The sequence below is a fragment of the Oncorhynchus masou genome, chromosome 16 (genome assembly GCF_036934945.1).
Source record: "Oncorhynchus masou masou isolate Uvic2021 chromosome 16, UVic_Omas_1.1, whole genome shotgun sequence".
Classification (NCBI taxonomy): Eukaryota; Metazoa; Chordata; class Actinopteri; order Salmoniformes; family Salmonidae; genus Oncorhynchus; species Oncorhynchus masou.
The window spans coordinates 40,415,431-40,440,396 of record NC_088227.1 but is presented as its reverse complement, the minus strand read 5'-3'; the positions used below and the strand labels follow the sequence as shown (position 1 = coordinate 40,440,396).

At 47.4% G+C, this 24,966-nt stretch overlaps 1 protein-coding gene across 2 annotated transcripts in view; it reads left to right on the top strand.

Annotated features, from left to right (window-relative positions):
- Positions 1-24,226, top strand: part of dpf3 (double PHD fingers 3) — a 68,147-nt gene extending 43,921 nt beyond the window's left edge. Inside the window, exons 6-12 of one of the 2 annotated variants that reach the window (XM_064991678.1) lie at positions 338-410; positions 929-970; positions 8,026-8,184; positions 9,113-9,241; positions 12,816-12,928; positions 16,461-16,542; positions 18,641-24,226. In XM_064991678.1, coding sequence (XP_064847750.1) covers positions 338-410; positions 929-970; positions 8,026-8,184; positions 9,113-9,241; positions 12,816-12,928; positions 16,461-16,542; positions 18,641-18,708 — 666 coding nt within the window. In that variant the 3' untranslated portion in view covers positions 18,709-24,226. The remainder of the gene's footprint in view (positions 1-337; positions 411-928; positions 971-8,025; positions 8,185-9,112; positions 9,242-12,815; positions 12,929-16,460; positions 16,543-18,640) is intronic. The other variant, XM_064991679.1, reaches the window with a different exon arrangement.
- Positions 24,227-24,966: the final 740 nt, after the last annotated feature.

The following is a 24,966-nucleotide window of genomic DNA, read 5'->3' as shown; positions in this document are numbered from 1 at the left end:
ACCAGTGTCCTGCTCTGAGGGGGACCAGTGTCCTGCTCTGAGGGGGACCAGTGTCCTGCTCTGAGGGGGACCAGTGTCCTGCTCTGAGGGGGACCAGTGTCTTGCTCTGAGGGGGACCAGTGTCCTGCTCTGAGGGGGACCAGTGTCTTGCTCTGAGGGGGACCAGTGTCTTGCGTTACCTCCAGATGTAGCGTTAGAGACGTAGCAAGTTCACATGATCAAAGAGGTACAGTCGAGGGCATTCTCACGAGACCTCCGGAGAATCTGTCGTAGTGTGAAAAAGGATTCAAGAGGGAGGGTTCCTGTCGTCATGGTTCCTGTTCTTCTCTCTCCACAGGGCCGAGGATCCAGCCGCAGGAGGGCGGAGGCTGTGTCCAACGACGACGTGGAGAAACCTTACGTCTGCGACAGTAAGACAACAGCAAACTCCCAGATGTCTCCTATATTTCTGTAACACAGTGAAACACGTTGTTACGTTAATAACGTGAATAACACCTGACCTTAGAAGATCATCTGAATACTCCGATGTAGACACAGTTTGAGTACAGTTTGTTTGGTTTGTTTTATTTGTTAGGTCTCAATATTCTATATATTTTTGTACTTATCTAAAGGTGAAGGTCTAATTGTATCTGGATATTAACAGCTGCCTAAGATAGTTTCAGATCATTAACCTTATTTGGCTTTCATTGGGACGAGAGCAACCCTCTTTCCCTCCCTCTGGAATGGAGATAGCCGAGTATGTGGATAGTCCAGCTAGCATGTCGTTAGCATAGCATGCTACTTCTACTTAAAGAAAAACATCAGAGAAACTGGTGCTCATGTCATTAGATATTATAGCCTTTTTGAATGAAACTCACTCATTTCTTTTCTTTTTCTTTCATTTTTCTTTTTCTCTCATTTGCTTTTCTGTCTCCTCTGTTCCTTCCAGACAGATACAAACAAAAGCATAACTCAAAAACTGCTGACTCAGGTATATGGACTTGTCGCTATATTTTCTCTGTCTGGCTTCTCTGACGAAAAGATCAGGGGCTACTGGGGCTGCTACTGGGGCTGCTACTGGGGCTGCTACTACTGGGGCTGCTACTACTGGGGCTGCTACTACTGTGGCTGCTACTGGGGCTGCTACTGGGGCTACTACTACTGGGGCTGCTACTGGGGCTGCAACTACTGGGGCTGCTACTGGGGCTGCTACTGGGGCTGCTGCTACTGGGGCTGCAACTACTGGGGCTGCTACTGGGGCTGCTACTGGGGCTGCTGCTGGGGCTGCTTCTGGGGCTGCTGGTACTGGGGCTGCTGGTGGGGCTGCTACTGGGGCTGCTGCTACTGGGGCTGCTACTGGGGCTGCTACTGGGGCTGCTACTGGGGCTGCTGCTACTGGGGCTGCTACTGGGGCTGCTACTGGTGCTACTACTGGGGCTGCTACTGGGGCTGCTGCTACTGGGGCTGCAACTACTGGGGCTGCTACTGGGGCTGCTACTGGAGCGTCTACTGGGGCTGCTACTACTGGGGCTGCTACTACTGGGGCTGCTACTACTGGGGCTGCTACTACTGGGGTTGCTACTACTGGGGTTGCTACTGGGGCTGCTGCCACTGGGGCTGCTGCTACTGGGGCTGGGGCTGCTACTGGGGCTGCTGCTACTGGTACTGCTACTGGTACTGCTACTGGGGCTGCTGCTACTGGTGCTGCTGACTCAGGTATATGGACTTGTCGCTATATTTTCTATATTTTCTCTGTCTGGCTTCTCTGACGAAAAGATCAGGGGCTGCTACTGGGGCTGCTACTGGGGCTGCTACTGGGTCTGCTGCTACTGGGGCTGCTACTGGGGCTGCTAATGGGGCTGCTACTACTGGGGCTGCTACTACTGGGGCTGCTACTGGGGCTGCTACTACTGGGGCTGCTACTGGGGCTGCTACTGGGGCTGCTACTGGGGCTGCAACTACTGCGGCTGCTGCTGCTGGGGCTGCTGCTACTGGTGCTGCTGGTGGGGCTGCTACTGGTGCTGCTACTGGTGCTGCTGCTGCTACTGGGGCTGCTGCTACTGGGGCTGCTGCTACTGGGGCTGCTACTGGTGCTGCTGCTACTGGGGCTGCTGCTACTGGGGCTGCTGCTACTGGGGCTGCTACTGGGGCTGCTACTGGGGCTGCTACTGGGGCTGCTACTACTGGGGCTGCTACTACTGGGGCTGCTACTGGGGCTGCTACTGGGGCTGCTACTGGTGCTACTACTGGGGCTGCTACTGGGGCTGCTGCTACTGGGGCTGCAACTACTGGGGCTGCTACTACTGGGGCTGCTACTGGAGCGTCTGCTGGGGCTGCTACTACTGGGGCTGCTACTACTGGGGTTGCTACTACTGGGGTTGCTACTGGGGCTGCTGCCACTGGGGCTGCTGCTACTGGGGCTGGGGCTGCTACTGGGGCTGCTGCTACTGGTACTGCTACTGGTACTGCTACTGGGGCTGCTGCTACTGGTGCTGCTACTGGGGCTGTTGCTACTGATGCTGTTGCTACTGGGGCTGCTGCTACTGGGGCTGCTGCTCCTGGTGCTGCTACTGGGGCTGTTGCTACTGGTGCTGTTGCTACTGGGGCTGCTGCTACTGCGGCTGCTGCTGCTGGGGCTGCTGCTACTGGTGCTGCTGGTGGGGCTGCTACTGGTGCTGCTACTGGTGCTGCTGCTGCTACTGGGGCTGCTGCTACTGGGGCTGCTGCTACTGGGGCTGCTACTGGTGCTGCTGCTACTGGGGCTGCTGCTACTGGTGCTGCTACTGGGGCTGCTGCTACTCGGGCTGCTGGTGGGGCTGCTACTGGTGCCGCTGCTACTGGGGCTGCTGCTGAGGCTGCTGCTGGGGCTGCTACTGGGGCTGCTTCTGGGGCTGCTGGTACTGGGGCTGCTGGTGGGGCTGCTACTGGTGCTGCTACTGGGGCTGCTGCTACTGGGGCTGCTGGTGGGGCTGCTGCTACTGGGGCTGCTACTGGGGCTGCTACTACTGGGGCTGCTACTGGGGCTGCTACTGGGGCTGCTACTACTGGGGCTGCTACTGGGGCTGCTGCTACTGGGGCTGCTACTACTGGGGCTGCTACTACTGGGGCTGCTACTACTGGGGTTGCTACTACTGGGGTTGCTACTGGGGCTGCTACTGGGGCTGCTGCCACTGGGGCTGCTGCTACTGGGGCTGGGGCTGCTACTGGGGCTGCTGCTACTGGGGCTGCTACTGGTGCTGCTACTGGGGCTGCTGCTACTGGTGCTGCTACTGGGGCTGCTGCTACTGGGGCTGCTGCTACTGGGGCTGCTGCTACTGGTGCTGTTGCTACTGGGGCTGCTGCTACTGGGGCTGGGGCTGCTACTGGGGCTGCTGCTACTGGTACTGCTACTGGTACTGCTACTGGTGCTGCTGCTACTGGGGCTGCTACTGGGGCTGCTACTGGGGCTGCTACTACTGGGGCTGCTACTACTGGGGCTGCTACTACTGGGGCTGCTACTGGGGCTGCTGCTACTGGGGCTGCAACTACTGGGGCTGCAACTACTGGGGTTGCTACTGGGGCTGCTACTCGTGCTGTTGCCACTGGGGCTGCTGCTACTGGGGCTGCTGCTACTGGGGCAGCTGCTACTGGGGCTGCTGCTACTGGGGCTGCTACTGGGGTTGCTACTGGTGCTGCTACTGGGGCTGCTGCTACTGGGGCTGCTGCTACTCGGGCTGCTGGTGGGGCTGCTACTGGTGCTGCTGCTACTGGGGCTGCTGCTGGGGATGCTGCTGGGGCTGCTACTGGGGCTGCTTCTGGGGCTGCTGGTAGCAGCTGGTGGTGCTGCTACTGGGGCTGCTGCTACTGGGGCTGCTGCTACTGGGGCTGCTGGTGGGGCTGCTGCTACTGGGGCTGCTGCTACTGGGGCTGCTACTGGGGCTGCTACTGGTGCTACTGGGGCTGCTGCTACTGGTGCTGCTGTTACTGGTGCTGTTGCTACTGGGGCTGCTGCTGGGGCTGCTGCTGGGGCTGCTACTGGTGCTGCTGCTACTGGGGCTGCTGCTGGTGCTGCTACTGGTGCTGCTACTGGGGCTGCTACTGGGGCTGCTGGTACTGGGGCTGCTGGTGGGGCTGCTACTGGGGCTGCTGCTACTGGGGCTGCAACTACTGGGGCTGCTACTGGGGCTGCTACTACTGGGGCTGCTACTACTGGGGCTGCTACTACTGGGGCTGCTACTGGGGCTACTGGGGCTGCTGCTACTGGTGCTGCTGTTACTGGTGCTGTTGCTACTGGGGCTGCTGCTGGGGCTGCTGCTGGGGCTGCTACTGGTGCTGCTGCTACTGGGGCTGCTGCTGGTGCTGCTACTGGTGCTGCTACTGGGGCTGCTACTGGGGCTGCTGGTACTGGGGCTGCTGGTGGGGCTGCTACTGGGGCTGCTGCTACTGGGGCTGCAACTACTGGGGCTGCTACTGGGGCTGCTACTACTGGGGCTGCTACTACTGGGGCTGCTACTACTGGGGCTGCTACTGGGGCTGCTACTACTGGGGCTGCTACTACTGGGGCTGCTACTGGGGCTGCTACTACTGGGGCTGCTACTGGGGCTGCTACTGGGGCTGCTGCTACTGGGGCTGCAACTACTGGGGCTGCTACTACTGGGGCTGCTACTGGGGCTGCTGCTACTCGGGCTGCTGGTGGGGCTGCTACTGGTGCTGCTGCTACTGGGGCTGCTACTGGGGCTGCTGCTGGGGCTGTTACTGGTGCTGCTACTGGGGCTACTGCTACTGGGGCTGCTGCTACTGGAGCTGCTGGTGGGGCTGCTGCTACTTGGGCTGCTGCTACTGGGGCTGGTGCTACTGGGGCTGCTACTGGTGCTGCTACTGGGGCTGCTGCTACTGGTGCTGCTACTGGGGCTGCTGCTACTGGGGCTGCTGCTACTGGTGCTGTTGCTACTGGGGCTGCTGCTGGGGCTGCTGCTGGGGCTGCTGCTGGGGCTGCTACTGGTGCTGCTGCTGGGGCTGCTACTGGTGCTGCTGCTACTGGGGCTGCTGCTGGTGCTGCTACTGGTGCTGCTACTGGGGCTGCTACTGGGGCTGCTGGTACTGGGGCTGCTGGTGGGGCTGCTACTGGGGCTGCTGCTACTGGGGCTGCAACTACTGGGGCTGCTACTGGGGCTGCTACTACTGGGGCTGCTACTACTGGGGCTGCTACTGGGGCTGCTGCTACTGGGGCTGCTGCTACTCGGGCTGCTGGTGGGGCTGCTACTGGTGCTGCTGCTACTGGGGCTGCTACTGGGGCTGCTGCTGGGGCTGTTACTGGTGCTGCTACTGGGGCTACTGCTACTGGGGCTGCTGCTACTGGAGCTGCTGGTGGGGCTGCTGCTACTTGGGCTGCTGCTACTGGGGCTGGTGCTACTGGGGCTGCTACTGGTGCTGCTACTGGGGCTGCTGCTACTGGTGCTGCTACTGGGGCTGCTGCTACTGGGGCTGCTGCTACTGGTGCTGTTGCTACTGGGGCTGCTGCTGGGGCTGCTGCTGGGGCTGCTGCTGGGGCTGCTACTGGTGCTGCTACTGGGGCTGCTACTGTGGCTGCTGGTACTGGGGCTGCTGCTACTGGGCCTGCTACTGGTGCTGCTGCTACTGGGGCTGCTACTGGGGCTGCTGCTGGGGCTGCTGCTGGGGCTGCTACTGGTGCTGCTACTGGGGCTGCTATTGGGGCTGCTACTGGGGCTGCTGGTGGGGCTTCTGCTACTGGGGCTGCTACTGGTGCTGCTACTGGGGCTGCTACTGGGGCTGCTGGTGGGGCTGCTGCTGGGACTGCTGCTGGGGCTGCTGGTGGGGCTGCTGCTACTGGGGCTGCTACTGGTGCTGCTACTGGGGCTGCTGGTGGGGCTGCTGCTGGGGCTGCTGGTGGGGCTGCTGGTGGGGCTGCTACTACTGGGGCTGCTACTGGTGCTGCTTCTGGAGCTGCTGGTGGGGCTGCTACTGGGGCTGCTGGTGGGGCTGCTGGTGGGGCTGCTACTGGGGCTGCTGGTGGGGCTGCTGGTGGGGCTGCTACTGGAGCTGCTGCTGGTGGGGCTGCTACTGGGGCTGCTGGTGGGGCTGCTACTGGGGCTGCTGGTGGGGCTGCTGGTGGGGCTGCTACTGGTGCTGCTGGTGGGGCTGCTACTGGGGCTGCTGGTGGGGCTGCTGGTGGGGCTGCTACTGGGCTGCTGGTGGGGCTGCTGGTGGGGCTGCTACTGGGGCTGCTGGTGGGGCTGCTGGTGGGGCTGCTGGTGGGGCTGCTGGTGGGGCTGCTGGTGGGGCTGCTACTGGGGCTGCTGGTGGGGCTGCTACTGGAGCTGCTGCTGGTGGGGCTGCTACTGGGGCTGCTGCTGGGGCTGCTGGTGGGGCTGCTACTGGGGCTGCTGGTGGGGCTGCTACTGGGCTGCTGGTGGGGCTGCTACTGGGGTTGAGTTGAGCTAGCCTGGGTCATGTTCAGATGGGTACAACGTTACAGGACATCCAGATAGAAATATATTTAGTAGAACAGATATGAATCTAAGTCATATAGAATAGGGAATAATGTCAGCTCTATGCAGTCGATTTCTGTGTTGCACCGTCCTGAATGCGACCCTGCTTGGCTTTTTGTTTTTCTTTCTACTCTGACTAACAATAGGATTGACTAAAGAATAAAGGCCTCTGGCTTCCATGCTACGTTTGAGCTAAACCAATATTTATCGTTATTGTACTTTGTATTTGCATAAGCATTGATTCTTAATTTCCAAGACAAAAGCAAGCTTGCATGGCACTAACATAACTCTACAGTTATCTGCCGGTTTGTTATCAAGCTGCTGGGGAAGTGTGATCTTTGAACATCAGCTGAGCTAACGCATGTTTCTGCAGCGTTGTAACAATGCTGTCACTGCGGGTTTCTGGGAATCGCAGACAACCTAACCTTCTGTCACTGACAACCTAACCTGCTGTCACTGACAACCTAACCTGCTGTCACAGACAACCTAACCTGCTGTCACTGACAACCTAACCTGCTGTCACAGACAACCTAACCTGCTGTCACAGACAACCTAACCTGCTGTTACTGACAACCTAACCTGCTGTCACTGACAACCTAACCTGCTGTCACTGACAACCTAACCTGCTGTCACTGACAACCTAACCTGTTGTCACTGACAACCTAACCTGCTGTCACTGACAACCTAACCTGCTGTCACAGACAACCTAACCTGCTGTCACTGACAACCTAACCTGCTGTCACAGACAACCTAACCTGCTGTCACTGACAACCTAACCTGCTGCCACAGACAACCTAACCTGCTGTCACTGACAACCTAACCTGCTGTCACTGACAACCTAACCTGCTGTCACTGACAACCTAACCTGCTGTCGCTGACAACCTAACCTGCTGTCGCTGACAACCTAACCTGCTGTCGCTGACAACCTAACCTGCTGTCGCTGACAACCTTACCTGTTGTCGCTGACAACCTAACCTGCTGTCACTGACAACCTAACCTGCTGTCACAGACAACCTAACCTGCTGTCACTGTGATGTTACCAAACAAACCTAACCTGTGCTAAAAAAAACAACACCATTCTCAACAGAGTGTTCCTCAGAGTGTTCACTTGTTTCTTTTACGATGGCTACAGGATGTGTTGGAGTACTACTGCTGTGTCTCTTCCCAGAGAGGACATTCACTGAGACGTTATTAATATAAGTCATCATAGGCTAGTGTCCTAGCAGGAATGTACTGGTAAATGACTTCTCTAGTGTTGTTGTTAGTTAGACAATTAGAAGTCTCAATGCCCTCAGATGTCTTTTTGAAAGAAAAAGCCCCGTTCAACAAAACATTTAGTACTGTGTAAACGGTTGGTCCTTTGCCTTGAGAGCTGGGGCGTGTTCAGTAGTGCACACAGTAGAAAAACGTTTTGAAACAGAAACAGTTGAGTTTGTTATTGGACTCAGTTAGAACCAGTTCTCTCTGGTTTAAAACTTTTTCTCACGTTTCTGTGGTTCTAATATATTCTAATTGTTCTGTGGTTCTAATGTATTCTAATGCTTCTGTGGTTCTACAGTCTGTGGGAAGCGCTATAAGAACCGTCCAGGTCTGAGCTACCACTACGCACACACACACCTGGCGGAGGAGGAGGGGGAGGAGAGGGAGGAGAGGGAGGAAGAGATGCCTCCGACCCCGCCACCACACCGACCAGACCCAGACCCCGACAACCACAAATGTAAGGGACGACTGTGTGATCTGGGTCTTATCAAACTAGTGGTAGTGCAGAGTTATAAAAGTTGGTGATTAAAACATCTTATAACAGCTCTTACATCTTACTGTATGTGTGTTGCTAGTCCTCTGTGGACTAAACTGAACAACACGGTCAGGATCACAATAGAACTGCATTATGGGTAATGATTAACACTGTAGCTTTTGGGATGCCGCCTCAAATAGCATCTTTAGGACTTCCTCCTCGAGCGTCTTCCTCTCGATTTAAGTTCTTGCCAACTCCGTTGGTGTCCCGGTGTCATTATCAAGTCAAGGAGGAGAAACAGACTGGCACCCCAGTGTCATTATCAAGTCAAGGAGGAGAAACAGACTGGCACCCCGGTGTCATTATCAAGTCAAGGAGGAGAAACAGACTGGCACCCCAGTGTCATTATCAAGTCAAGGAGGAGAAACAGACTGGCACCCCAGTGTCATTATCAAGTCAAGGAGGAGAAACAGACTGGCACCCCGGTGTCATTATCAAGTCAAGAAGAGGAAACAGACTGGCACCCCGGTGTCATTATCAAGTCAAGGAGGAGAAACAGACTGGCACCCCGGTGTCATTATCAAGTCAAGGAGAGGAAACAGACTGGCACCCCGGTGTCATTATCAAGTCAAGGAGAGGAAACAGACTGGCACCCCAGTGTCATTATCAAGTCAAGGAGGAGAAACAGACTGGCACCCCGGTGTCATTATCAAGTCAAGGAGGAGAAACAGACTGGCACCCTGGTGTCATTATCAAGTCAAGGAGGAGAAACAGACTGGCACCCCAGTGTCATTATCAAGTCAAGGAGGAGAAACAGACTGGCACCCCGGTGTCATTATCAAGTCAAGGAGGAGAAACAGACTGGCACCCGGGCGACTTCTTCTCTCACACCTGTCTTCCCCCTCCACAGCTCAGAGGGCGGCAGATGGCTCCATCATCCCTAACGACTACTGTGACTTCTGTCTGGGAGACTCTGACTCTAACAGGAAGACTGGCCAGGCTGAGGAGCTGGTGTCCTGCTCTGACTGCGGCCGCTCCGGTGAGTAGACTGCTCTACAGACTGCCTACAGACTGTACTATAGACTGTACTATAGACTGCATTATAGACTGTACTATAGACTGTACTATAGTCTGCACTATAGACTGTACTATAGACTGTACTACAGACTGCACTATAGACTACTGTACAGACTGCACTACAGACTACTGTACAGACTGCACTATAGACTGTACTATAGACTGTACTATAGACTGTACTATAGACTGTACTATAGTCTGCACTATAGACTGTACTATAGACTATACTATAGTCTGCACTATAGACTGTACTATAGACTGTACTACAGACTGCACTTCAGACTACTGTACAGACTGTACTATAGACTACACTATAGACTGCACTATAGACTGTACTATAGTCTGCACTATAGACTGCACTATAGACCGCACTATAGACTGCACTATAGACTGCACTAAGACTACACTATAGACTGCACTATAGACTGTACTATAGACTGCACTATAGACTGTACTATAGACTGTACTATAGACTGTACTACAGACTGCACTATAGACTACTGTACAGACTGCACTACAGACTACTGTACAGACTGCACTATAGACTGTACTATAGACTGTACTATAGACTGTACTATAGACTGTACTATAGTCTGCACTATAGACTGTACTATAGACTGTACTATAGTCTGCACTATAGACTGTACTATAGACTGTACTACAGACTGCACTATAGACTACTGTACAGACTGCACTACAGACTACTGTACAGACTGCACTATAGACTGTACTATAGACTGTACTATAGACTGTACTATAGACTGTACTATAGTCTGCACTATAGACTGTACTATAGACTATACTATAGTCTGCACTATAGACTGTACTATAGACTGTACTACAGACTGCACTTCAGACTACTGTACAGACTGTACTATAGACTACACTATAGACTGCACTATAGACTGTACTATAGTCTGCACTATAGACTGCACTATAGACCGCACTATAGACTGCACTATAGACTGCACTAAGACTACACTATAGACTGCACTATAGACTGTACTATAGACTGCACTATAGACTGCACTAAGAATGCACTATAGACTGTACTATAGACTGTACTATAGACTACACTATAGACTGCACTATAGACTGCACTATAGACTGCACTAAGACTACACTATAGACTATAGACTTCACTATAGACTGCACTAAGACTACACTATAGACTGCACTATAGACTGCACTATAGACTGTACTATAGACTGCACTACAGACTGCACTACAGACTGCACTATAGACTGCACTATAGACTGCACTATAGACTTTACTATAGACTGCACTATAGACTGCACTATAGACTATAGACTGCACTATAGACTGCACTAAGACTACACCATAGACTGCACTATAGACTGCACTATAGACTGTACTATAGACTGCACTATAGACTGCACTACAGACTGCACTACAGACTGCACTAGAGACTGCACTACAGACTGCACTACAGACTGCACTACAGACTGTACTATATACTGTACTACAGACTGCACTATAGACTGCACTAAGACTACACTATAGACTGCACTACAGACTGTACTATACACTGCACTAAGACTGCACTATAGACTGTAGTACAGACTGCACTATATACTGCACTAAGACTACACTATAGACTGTACTATAGACTGCATTATAGACTGTACTATAGACTGTACTACAGACTGTACTATAGGCTGTACTATAGCCTGCACTATAGTCTGTACTACAGACTGCACTACAGACTGCACTATAGACTGTACTGTAGACTGCATTGTAGACTGCACTACATACTGCACTATAGACTACTATAGACTGCACTATAGACGGTACTACAGACTGCACTATAGACTGTACTACAGACTGCACTATAGACTGCACTACAGACTGTACTATAGACTGCACTATAGATGGTACTACAGACTGCACTATAGACTGCACTACAGACTGTACTATAGACTGCACTATAGATGGTACTACAGACTGCACTATAGACTGCACTAAGACTACACTACAGACTACACCACAGTCTGCACTATAGACTGTACGATAGACTGCACTATAGACTGTACTACAGACTGTACTATAGACTGTATATAGACTGTACTACAGACTGCACTACAGACTGTACGATAGACTGCACTATAGACTGTACTACAGACTGTACTATAGACTGTATATAGACTGTACTACAGACTGCACTATAGACTGCATTATAGACTGCACTACATACTGCACTATAGACTGCACTATAGACTACTAAAGACTGCACTATAGACGGTACTACAGACTGCACTATAGACTGTACTACAGACTGCATTATAGACTGCACTACATACTGCACTATAGACTGCACTATAGACTACTAAAGACTGCACTATAGACGGTACTACAGACTGCACTATAGACTGCACTATAGACTGCACTATAGACTGCACTACAGACTGCACTATAGACTTCACTCCAGACTGCACTATAGACTGTACTATAGACTGCACTACAGACTTCACTATAGACTGCACTATAGACTTCACTCCAGACTGCACTATAGACTGTACTATAGACTGCACTACAGACTGCACTGTAGACTGTACTATAGACTGCACTGCAGACTGTACTATAGACTGCACTACAGACTGCACTATAGACTGCACTATAGACTGCACTACAGACTGCACTATAAACTGCACTACAAACTGCACTACAGACTGTACTATAGACTGTACTATAGACTGCACTACAGACTGCACTATAGACTGTACTATAGACTTCACTACAGACTGTACTACAGACTGTACTACAGACTGCACTATAGACTGCACTATAGACTTCACTACAGACTGTACTACAGACTGCACTATAGACTGCACTATAGACTGTACTATAGACTGCACTATAGACTGTACTATAGACTGCACTACAGACTGCACTATAGACTGCACTATAGACTGTACTATAGACTGGACTGCTGCGTGTCTCTGGTTCAGCAGAGCTGTACGTACTGTAGGAAGGCCAAGCAACGTCCTTAGTAACTATAGATGACCCACACTTTAAAACTTAAACTGTAAATATATTCTTCTAATATTTCACAAGGTATTATTCCCAAGGATGAGTTCAGTCTAGTATTATTAGTGAGACATAATTCATTCACAAAACAGTAGTATGCCAAGGCTGTATCCCACTGTGTTTTCTCTGACCGGTAGAGAACATTGAGGACACAAAGTCTCGTTAGATAGGTCTGAAATCCCCCCCCCCCCCGTCAGATACAATAGTTCATTCCGTATCGGATTTAAACCCAAATATAAACTGGTCCTACACCTCTTGGCCATGCTACAATTACCTCTGGACTGTAAGGGTGTGTAGGAGGGTTGTGCCCGGACTCTTGAGTCGCTCCATTGGCCAGAGAGGACGGTTTTAGTTTATGGCTCATTGACACTCTTCCTTCCTTCCTTCCTTCCTTCCTTCCTTCCTTCCTTCCTTCCTTCCTTCCTTCCTTCCTTCCTTCCTTCCTTCCTTCCTTCCCTCCCTCCCTCCCTCCCTCCCTCCCTCCCTAGGCCACCCTACCTGTCTGCAGTTCACAGACAACATGATGATGGCGGTGAAGACCTACCAGTGGCAGTGCATCGAGTGCAAGTCCTGCAGCCTCTGTGGCACCTCCGAGAACGACGTACGTGCTTTGAATAACATTTTCTAGACCTCGGGCCGGTTTTCAAAAAGTGCCTACTCTGAAACTCCTTCATCTGGGCCCAGAAGATTCCTTTAGACTGTTATCTCCTAAACTACCTAGCCTTTAGGCTTTAGCTCAGTGGGATACCATTGTCTTGAAAGTCATTTCTGTAAATTCACAGTGGAAGGGATTTAACATTGTCTCAGTTACCACGTTGTCTGAGTTACCGTGTTGTGTCAGTTACCACGCTGTGTCTGTTACCATGTTGTGTCAGTTACCAGTTACCACGTTGTCTTAGTTACCAGTTACCACATTGCCTCAGTTACCACACTGTCTCAGTTACCACGTTGTCTCAGTTACCACGTTGTCCCAGTTACCACGTTGTCTTAGTTACCACGTTGTGTCAGTTACCACATTGTCTCAGTTACCACATTGTCCCAGTTACCACATTGTCTTAGTTACCAGTTACCACATTGCCTCAGTTACCACACTGTCTCAGTTACCACGTTGTCTCAGTTACCACGTTGTCCCAGTTACCACGTTGTCCCAGTTACCACGTTGTGTCAGTTACCACATTGTCTCAGTTACCACATTGTCCCAGTTACCACATTGTCTTAGTTACCAGTTACCACATTGTCTCAGTTACCACATTGTCCCAGTTACCACGTTGTCCCAGTTACCACGTTGTCCCAGTTACCACGTTGTCTTAGTTACCACGTTGTCCCAGTTTCCACATTGTCCCAGTTACCACGTTGTCTTAGATACCAGTTACCACCATGTCTCAGTTACCACGTTGTCCCAGTTACCACGTTGTCCCAGTTACCACGTTGTCTTAGTTACCACGTTGTCCCAGTTACCACGTTGTGTCAGTTACCACGTTGTCTGAGTTACCACGTTGTCTCAGTTACCACGTTGTCTCAGTTACCACGTTGTCTCAGTTAACACGTTGTCTCAGTTACCACGTTGTCCCAGTTACCACGTTGTCTCAGTTACCACGTTGTCTCAGTTACCACGTTGTCTCAGTTACCACGTTGTCCCAGTTACCATGTTGTCTCAGTTACCACGTTGTCTCAGTTACCACGTTGTCTCAGTTACCACATTGTCCCAGTTACCACGTTGTCTTAGTTACCAGTTACCACGTTGTCTCAGTTACCACGTTGTCTCAGTTACCACGTTGTCTCAGTTACCACGTTGTCTTAGTTACCACGTTGTCTCAGTTACCACATTGTCCCAGTTACCATGTTGTCTTAGTTACCAGTTACCACGTTGTCTCAGTTACCACGTTGTCTCAGTCACCAGTTACCACGTTGTCTCAGTTACCACGTTGTCCCAGTTACCACGTTGTCTTAGTTACCAGTTACCACGTTGTCTCAGTTACCACGTTGTCTCAGTTACCAGTTACCACGTTGTCCCAGTTACCACGTTGTGTCAGTTACCACATTGTCTCAGTTACCACATTGTCCCTGTTACCACATTGTCTTAGTTACCAGTTACCACATTGTCTCAGTTACCACGTTGTCTGAGTTACCACATTGTCCCAGTTACCACGTTGTCTTAGTTACCAGTTACCACATTGTCTCAGTTACCACGTTGTCCCAGTTACCACGTTGTCTCAGTTACCACGTTGTCTCAGTTACCACGTTGTCCCAGTTACCACGTTGTCTCAGTTACCACGTTGTCTCAGTTACCACGCTGTCCCAGTTACCACGTTGTCTTAGTTACCAGTTACCACGTTGTCTTAGTTACCACGTTGTCTCAGTTACCACGTTGTCTGAGTTACCACATTGTCTCAGTTACCATGTTGTCTTAGTTACCATTTTGTCTTAGTTACCACGTTGTCTGAGTTACCACGTTGTCTGAGTTACCACGTTGTCTCAGTTACCATGTTGTCTCAGTTACCACGTTGTCCCAGTTACCACGTTGTCTTAGTTACCACGTTGTCCCAGTTACCACGTTGTCTTAGTTACCACGTTGTCCCAGTTACCACGTTGTGTCAGTTACCACGTTGTCTGAGTTACCACGTTGTCTTAGTTACCACGTTGTCTCAGTTACCACGTTGTCTCAGTTACCAAGTTGTCTCAGTTACCACGTCGTCCCAGTTACCACGTTGTCTCAGTTGCCACGTTGTCTCAGTTACCACGTTGTCCCAGTTACCACGTTGTCCCAGTTACCACGTTGTCTCAGTTACCACGTTGTCTCAGTTACCACGTTGTCTCAGTTACCACATTGTCCCAGTTACCACGTTGTCTTAGTTACCAGTTACCACGTTGTCTCAGTTACCACGTTGTCTCAGTTACCACGTTGTCCCAGTTACCACATTGTCCCAGTTACCACGTTGTCTTAGTTACCAGTTACCACATTGTCTCAGTTACCACGTTGTCCCAGTTACCACGTTGTCTCAGTTACCACATTGTCTCAGTTACCACGTTGTCCGGGTTACCACGTTGTCCGAGTTACCACGTTGTCTCAGTTACCACGCTGTCTCAGTTACCACATTGTCCCAGTTACCACGTTGTCTTAGTTACCAGTTACCACATGGTCTTAGTTACCACGTTGTCTCAGTTACCACGTTGTCTCAGTTACCACGTTGTCTGAGTTACCACGTTGTCTCAGTTACCATGTTGTCTTAGTTACCACGTTGTCTGAGTTACCACGTTGTCTTAGTTACCACGTTGTCTCAGTTACCACGTTGTCTCAGTTACCACGTTGTCTCAGTTACCACGTTGTCCCAGTTACCACGTTGTCTCAGTTACCACGTTGTCTCAGTTACCACGTTGTCCCAGTTACCACATTGTCTCAGTTACCACGTTGTCTCAGTTACCACATTGTCCCAGTTACCACGTTGTCTTAGTTACCAGTTACCACGTTGTCTCAGTTACCACGTTGTCTCAGTTACCACATTGTCCCAGTTACCACGTTGTCTTAGTTACCAGTTACCACGTTGTCTCAGTTACCAGTTACCACATTGTCCCAGTTACCACGTTGTCTTAGTTACCAGTTACCACGTTGTCTCAGTTACCACGTTGTCCCAGTTACCACGTTGTCCCAGTTACCACGTTGTCTTAGTTACCAGTTACCACGTTGTCTCAGTTACCACGTTGTCTCAGTTACCAGTTACCACGTTGTCCCAGTTACCACGTTATGTCAGTTACCACATTGTCTCAGTTACCACATTGTCCCTGTTACCACATTGTCTTAGTTACCAGTTACCACATTGTCTCAGTTACCATGCTGTCTCAGTTACCACATTGTCCCAGTTACCACGTTGTCTTAGTTACCAGTTACCACGTTGTCTTAGTTACCACGTTGTCTCAGTTACCACGTTGTCTCAGTTACCACGTTGTCTGAGTTACCACATTGTCTCAGTTACCATGTTGTCTTAGTTACCACGTTGTCTTAGTTACCACGTTGTCTGAGTTACCACGTTGTCTTAGTTACCACGTTGTCCCAGTTACCACGTTGTCTCAGTTACCACTGCTACTACTGTCTTGAGAAGTGAGTTAACATTGTGTGTTTGTCTCTGTGTCTGTAGGACCAGCTGTTGTTCTGTGACGACTGTGACAGAGGATACCACATGTACTGTCTGAAGCCCCCCATGACCAAACCTCCTGAAGGTAAGACCACTGAGTTATACTGTATATATTATAGACCACTGAGTTATACTGTATATATTATAGACCACTGAGTTATACTGTATATATTATAGACCACTGAGTTATACTGTATATATTATAGACCACTGAGTTATACTGTATATATTATAGACCACTGAGTTATACTGTATATATTATAGGCCACTGAGTTATACTGTATATATTATAGACCACTGAGTTATACTGTATATATTATAGACCACTGAGTTATACTGTATATATTATAGACCACTGAGTTATACTGTATATATTATAGACCACTGAGTTATACTGTATATATTATAGACCACTGAGTTATACTGTATATATTATAGACCACTGAGTTATACTGTATATATTATAGACCACTGAGGTATACTGTATATAATATAGACCACTGAGTTATACTGTATATATTATAGACCACTGAGTTATACTGTATATATTATAGACCACTGAGGTATACTGTATATATTATAGACCACTGAGTTATACTGTAAATATTATAGACCACTGAGTTATACTGTATATATTATAGACCACTGAGTTATACTGTATATATTATAGACCACTGAGTTATACTGTATATATTATAGACCACTGAGTTATACTGTATATAATATAGACCACTGAGTTATACTGTATATATTATAGACCACTGAGTTATACTGTAAATACTATAGACCACTGAGTTATACTGTATATATTATAGACCACTGAGTTATACTGTATATATTATAGACCACTGAGTTATACTGTATATATTATAGACCCAACCTCCTGAAGGCAAGACTGAGTTCTGCTGTGTAATATATAAATAACAGACACCCTCCAAGGGTAAGGACATATATGATAACTCAGCACTGAGTACTTACAACACCAAGCTCTTTAAGCTTCCAATTGGCTCATTCACCCCCCCCCCCCCCTCCTCTCCCCTGAAACTATTCCTCGGGTCGTTGCAGTAAACGAGAATGTGTTCTCAGTCAACTTACCTGGTAAAATAAGGGTTAAATAAATTCAATTCAATTGAAACTGGAATCCTTAATGGTGAAACTGCCACGTCCGTTATGCAATATCACTACAGGAAAGAAGTTATTGCCATCAACAAACACAGTTGATTTTTTTCACTCTGACATCATTACACGTTTGATAAAACAGCAGAATATATTTATTTTTTTCCCCCACAACGCTTTTCACTTTCGCTTCATCAACCAAACAAAAATAACGACGGCAATGGGGTAGACAGTGGCGATGTTTCCCCTGCTGCGGATTCCACCTTTGACCTCTACGGTCTAGATATTACAGTTACATAGAGTTACTGACCAAGCCTCTGGAAGGTAAGAGTACTGAATGTTATAGTTTACATTATAAAGACCTGAAGGTAAGGCCGTACCACAGACCACACATGGCGGCTCAGTGATAATCCCTCTTGATTTGACTTACGTGTGTACCGTGAGACTTTAACTGTGGCTTGTGAAACAGAGAGTTCCTGGACAATGTTTCTAAACTTCAGACATTATACAGAGGTACAGGACATCACTTAGAGTTCTGAAAATAACACAGTCCACAACAACAAGATCACCTGTCTCTCTCTCTCTCTCTCTCTCTGTCTCTCTGTCGCTCTCTCTCTGTCTCTCTCTGTCTCTCTCTCTCTGTCTCTCTCTCTCTCTCTCTCTCTCTCTCTCTGTTGCTCTCCCTCTGTCTCTCTCTCCTTCTCTCTCTCCTTCTCTCTCTATCCTCTCTCTCCTTCTCTCTCTCCTTCTCTCTCTCTCTCCTTCTCTCTCTCCTCTCTCTATCCTCTCTCTCTCTCTCTCTCTCTGTCTCTATCTCCTTCTCTCTCTCCTTCTCTCTCTATCCTCTCTCTGTCTCTCTCTCTCTCTCTCTCTCTCCTTCTCTCTCTATCATCTCTCTCTCTCTCTCTCTCTCTCTCTCTCTCTCTGTCTCTCTCCCCCCTCTCTCTCTCTCTCTCTCTCTCTGTCTCTCTCTCTCTCTCTCTGTCTCTCTCCTTCTCTCTCTCTCTCCTTCTCTCTCTCTCCTCTCTCTCTCTATCCTCTCCCTCTCTCTCCCTCTCTCTCTCTAGGGAGCTGGAGCTGTCACCTGTGTTTGGATCTGTTGAAGGACAAGGCCTCAGCCTATGAAGAACCATAGCTTCTCTAACACACACACACACACACACACACACACACACACACACACACACACACACACACACACACACAATGGATTTACAGGCTCAGGGTGCATATCCAGTCTCATCTCGTTCAGTATCTCAGTACTATCCTCTACCTCTGAAGATGAAACAATGTCATGATGTGGGTTATAAAAAACCACAAAGAGAATCGTCAAATAGGAATCTTTGCTACACAGTGTTTGACACTATGCTGTTCTACAATGTAGTCTCTTCTGACTGTTTGCTCGCGAGAGATGTTTGTGCTGAGGTAAAAAAACAAAAACACATTATGTACCGGAAACAAGGAGAATTTATGTCTGTTTGTTTGAATTTCAGTTTCCAGTCCTCTCCTTGTTAAAATGTCACAGTGACGTTGTTTCATATTGCACCAAGACATATCAAGCATCGTTTTATTTTTTGAGGAGTCATTGCAGCTATTATTTAATTTCAGTTGGATATTAGCCAGGTTTGTGGTTACTAGGATACTTAAAAGTACCTCATGACAATGATCTAAAGCGTTATTAATTTAAAACTGGTCTTATTTATACATTTCTGGTTATTGTGACTGTTGGATGGATGCTTTTGTTTGTAAAGTGAAGCAACACAATATGGTGGCAAATCCTGCTCCACTTCCCAAGTTCTGGTTCCTAGATCATGTTGCGTTCTCTGTTAAAATGTGTTACCATGCAATAGGGTTTACATGTTGTTCATATTTTCTAGATCGGTGTGGAAACTGGTAAAGGGCTATATACAGAGAGAAACATTCAACATTCACGCCCCTGGACTTTCCCCATATCATTTAATTGTCTTTAATTGTTTTTTTTGTTTTTTTTGTTTGTCAACAATCTACACAAATTACTCTCTAATGTAAAAGTGGAAGAAAAACTCAAACATTTGTGTAAAAAAGAAGAAGAAGGAAAAAGAAAATCTTGATTACAGAAGTATTCAACCCCCCCCTCGGTCAATAAATGTTAGAATCACCTTTTTTAGCAATTACAGCTGTGAGTCTTTCTGGGTAAGTCTCTTAAAGAGCTTTACACACCTGGATTGTACAATATTTGCACATTATAGAAGAAGGAAAAATATTCAAGCTCTCAAGTTGGTTGGTGATCATTGCTAGACAAACATTTTCAAGTTTTGCCATACAATTTCTAGACGATTTAATTCAAAACTGTAACTAAGCCACACGGGAACATTCAATGTCATTTTGGTATGCAACTCCAGTGTATATTTGGCCATGTGTTTTAGGTTTATAGTCCTGCTGAAAAAGAAGACTGAACCAGGTTTTCCTCTAGGATTTTGCCATGTCTTTTTATTTAAAAAAAAAACACCTCCCTAGTTCTTGCTGATGACAAGCATACCCATAACAGGATGCAGCCACCACCATGCTTGAAAATGGTGATGTGTTGTGTTGGATTTGCCCCAAACATAAAGCTTTGTATTCAGTACATATTTTTAATTTCTTTGACACATTTGTTGCAGTATTACTTTAGTGCCTTGTTGCAAACAGGATGCATGTTTTGGAATATTTATATTCTGGACGGACTTCGTTCTTTTCACTCTGTCATTGAGGTTAGTATTGTGGAGTGACTACAATGTTGTTTATCCATCCACAGTTTTCTCCTATCACAGCTATTAAACTCTGTAACCTTTTTTAAAGTCACCATTGGCCTCATGGTGAAATCCCTGAGATGTTTTCTTTCTCTCCGGCAACTGAGTTAAGGTAAGAAACTGAGTAATGAAAGCGCGTCCATGCAACTTATTGTGTGACTTGTTAAGCAATATTTTACTCCTGAACTTATTTAGGCTTGCCATAACAAAGGGGTTGAATACTTATAGACTCAAGATATTTCAACGTTTCTTTTTTTATTAATTTGTCAAAATATCTTAAAACATAATTCCACTTTGACATTATGAACCAGTGGGCTCCCGAGTGGCGCAGGGGTCTAAGGCCCTGCATCTCAGTGCGAGAGGTGTCACTACAGACCCTGGTTCAGTGGTCTAAGGCCCTGCATCTAAGTACTAGAGGAGTCACTACAGACCCTGGTTCCATTCCAGGCTGTATCACAACCGGCCGTGATCTGGAGTCCCATAGGGCGGTGCATAATTGGCCCGGCATCGTTAGGATTTGGCCGGGATAGGCTGTCATTGTAAATAAGAATTTGTTCTTAACTGACTTGCCTAGTTAAATAAAGGTTAAATTTAAAATTATGGGGTATTGTGTGTAAGCCAGTGACACAAAATCTAAATGTAATCCATTTTAAATTCAGGCTGTAACACAACAAAAATATGGACAAAGTCAAGGGGTGTGAATACTTTCTGAAGGCTCTGTATTCACATAGACATAATCCATTCACACTTACATGGTCAAGAACATACACAACATACACACCTCGTAGCTCTACCACCACGTTTCAGTCAGTCAATAGTACATAGTTATCATTCAGCTGGTGTGTGGGATACCTCACATCCTCCACGATGCATCAGTTTTTGAACATATTTACTTGATGTATTTAGTAAATGTCAACTTGTTTTATAGGTTTCCTTTCCACTTTGTATATCATTCCAAACGTTTCATGTAAAACTCCAAATGATTTCTAAAACGATTCAGGTTCTTCTATATCAACAATATGTTAATAGATTGCACTGAACACAGGTAATATACTGTATATTTCGTATAGATTTCTTATAGGACTATTGGATAGATTTGAAGAACCCTGAAGGAAACCTATAGCCCGATATACAATCCTGAAATATAGAGGCAGAAGACCTGAAGATGTTTTAGCGATGTTGTTAAAAAAATATATATATGTATAGTATTTAATGCAAAAACAAATTACAGTGTCACGACTGGAAATGTCTTACAACCAATTTTCTTATTTTGTTTTGTGCTTTTTTTAAAAAACATGTTATATTGTTTCTCCACAGACAATCATGAAGTAAAGTAAATATATGGGCTACTTCCCAAATGGCATCCTATTCCTTGTGTAGTGTTCTACTATGGCCCGTACGCCTCTGTGGCCCATACGCCTCCGTGGCCCATACGCTGCCGTACCCATACGCCTCCGTGGCCCATACACTGCCGTACCCATACGCCTCCGTGGCCCGTACGCCTCCGTGGCCCATACGCTGCCGTACCCATACGCCTCCGTGGCCCGTACGCCTCCGTGGCCCATACGCTGCCGTACCCATACGCCTCCGTGGCCCATACGCTGCCGTACCCATACGCCTCCGTGGCCCATACGCTGCCCTACCCGTACGCCTCCGTGGCCCATACGCTGCCGTACCCATACGCCTCCGTGGCCCATACGCCTCCGTGGCCCATACGCTGCCGTGGCCCATACGCTGCCATGGCCCATACGCTGCCGTACCCATACACTACTATGGCCCATACGCTGCCGTACCCATACACTACTATGGCCCATACGCTGCCGTGGCCCATACGCTGCCGTACCCATACACTGCCATGGCCCATACGCTGCCGTACCCATACACTACCGTGGCCCATACGCTGCCGTGGCCCGTACGCCTCCGTACCCATACACTACCGTGGCCAAAAGTTTTAGAACACCTACTCGTTCAAGTGTTTTCCTTTTATTTTTTACTATTTTCTACAATATTGTAGAATAATAGTGAAGACATCAAAACTATGAAATAACACATGTAGTAACTCATGTAGTAACCCAAAAAGGTTTAAACAAATCAAAATATATTTTGTTTTTGAGAATCTTCAAATAGCTACCCTTTGCCTTGATGACAGCTTTGCACACTCTTGGCATTCTCTCAACCAGCTTCACCTGGAATGCTTTTCCAACTATCTTGAAGGAGTTCCCACATATGCTTAGCACTTGTTGGCTGCTTTTCCTTCACTCTGCAGTCCAACATGCCAAACCATCTCAATTTGGTTGAGGTCGGGGGATTGTGGAGGCCAGGTCATCTGATGCTGCACTCCATCACTCTCCATCTTGGTCAATTAGCTCTTACACAGCCTGGAGGTGTGTTGGGTCATTGTTCTGTTGAAAAACAAGTGATAGTCCCACAAAGCCCAAACCAGATGGGATGGCACATCGCTGCAGAATGCTGTGGTAGCCATGCTGGTTAAGTGTGCCTTGAATTCTAAATAAATCACAGACCGTGTCACCAGCAAAGCACCCCGACACCATAACACCTCCTCCTCCATGCTTCACGGCGGGAAATACACATGCGGAGATCGTCCGTTCCCCCACACCGGGTCTCACAAAGACATGGTGGTTGGAACCAAAAATCTCCAATTTGGACACCAGACCGAAGGACAAATTTAAACTGTATAGCCAGTTTCATCATAGCGCTTGATGGTTTTTGCAACTGCACTTGAATAAACTTTCAAAGTTCTTGAAATGTTCCATATTGACTGACCTTCATGTCTTAAAGTAATGATGGACTGTCATTTCTCTTTACTTATTTGAGCTATTCTTGCCATAATATGGCCTTGGTATTTTACCAAATAGGGCTATCTTCTGTATATCACCACTACCTTGTCACATTTAAATGCATTCCAGGTGACTATCTCATGAAGCTGGTTGAGAGAATGCCAAGAGTGTACAAAGCTGTCATCAAGGCAAAGGGTGGCTATTTGAAGAATCTGTATTTGTATTATGTATTTTTAATTTTGGTTACTACATGATTCCATATGTGTTATTATATAGTTTTGATGTCTTCAATATTATTCTACAATGTAGAAAATAGTAAAAAAGAAAGAAAGAAAAACCCTTTAATGAGGAGGTTTTCTAAAGGTTTTGACCGGTAATGTATTTAAGGAAGTGTCCCATTTGAGATGCATCCATGATGTCAAGTTTTCCTTTTTCTTCCCCCCTCATGTCAGACATTTTGTTTTCCTTTTTCTTCCCCCCTCATGTCAGACATTTTGTTTTCCTTTTTCTTCCCCCCTCATGTCAGACATTTTGTTTTCCTTTTTCTTCCCCCCTCATGTCAGACATTTTGTTTTCCTTTTTCTTCCCCCCTCATGTCAGACATTTTGTTTTCCTTTTTCTTCCACCCTCATGTCAGACATTTTGTTTTCCTTTTTCTTCCCCCCTCATGTCAGACATTTTGTTTTCCTTTTTCTTCCCCCTCATGTCAGACATTTTGTTTTCCTTTTTCTTCCCCCTCATGTCAGACATTTTGTTTTCCTTTTTCTTCCCCCCTCATGTCAGACATTTTGTTTTCCTTTTTCTTCCCCCCTCATGTCAGACATTTTGTTTTCCTTTTTCTTCCACCCTCATGTCAGACATTTTGTTTTCCTTTTTCTTCCACCCTCATGTCAGACATTTTAACAACATGTCTTCCTGTTTATATCACCATGCCAACTTCCCACTCCAAGAAATATGTGTCAATATAATTTTGTTTTATTTCGGAGACCATCAGTTTTATATGGATATCATACTGTGTCGGTTTTGAGTACTTTGTTGAACGTTTGTGTGTTTGTTTTTGTGTTGAAATAAAGATTTTGAAGAAGTCCTTACTTACCCCTGACAATGAATTCGTTTTAACTGGTTTGCGTTATACTCAGAAGTTAAAACCTTGCTCCAGATGCTCCAGACACTCGACTTTGAGGGTTTACATGAGATGGCTGTGCTTTTAAATAGTTTCACCTTGCTTTGTTGAATGTGGTCCTTGTACGTTGCTCTGGAGACCGTCTGCTAGAATGGCTACAGTGTAAAGATGTGCAAAACTTTTCAATTTGGAGTGCAAGAACTATGCAGGCTATAACATCTACAGGCTATAACGTCTACAGGCTATAACATCTACAGGCTATAACATCTACATCCTATAACATCTACAGGCTATAACATCTACAGGCTATAACATCTACAGGCTATAACATCTACAGGCTATAACATCTACAGGCTATAACATCTGCAGGCTATAACATCTGCAGGCTATAACATCTACAGGCTATAACATCTACATCCTATAACATCTACAGGCTATAACATCTGCAGGCTATAACATCTACAGGCTATAACATCTACATCCTATAACATCTACAGGCTATAACATACACAGGCTATAACATCTACAGGCTATAACATCTACAGGCTATAACATCTACAGGCTATAACATCTACAGGCTATAACATCTGCATCCTATATCATCTACAGGCTATAACATCTACAGGCTATATCATCTACAGGCTATAACATCTACAGGCTATAACATCTACAGGCTATAACGTCTACAGGCTATAACATCTACA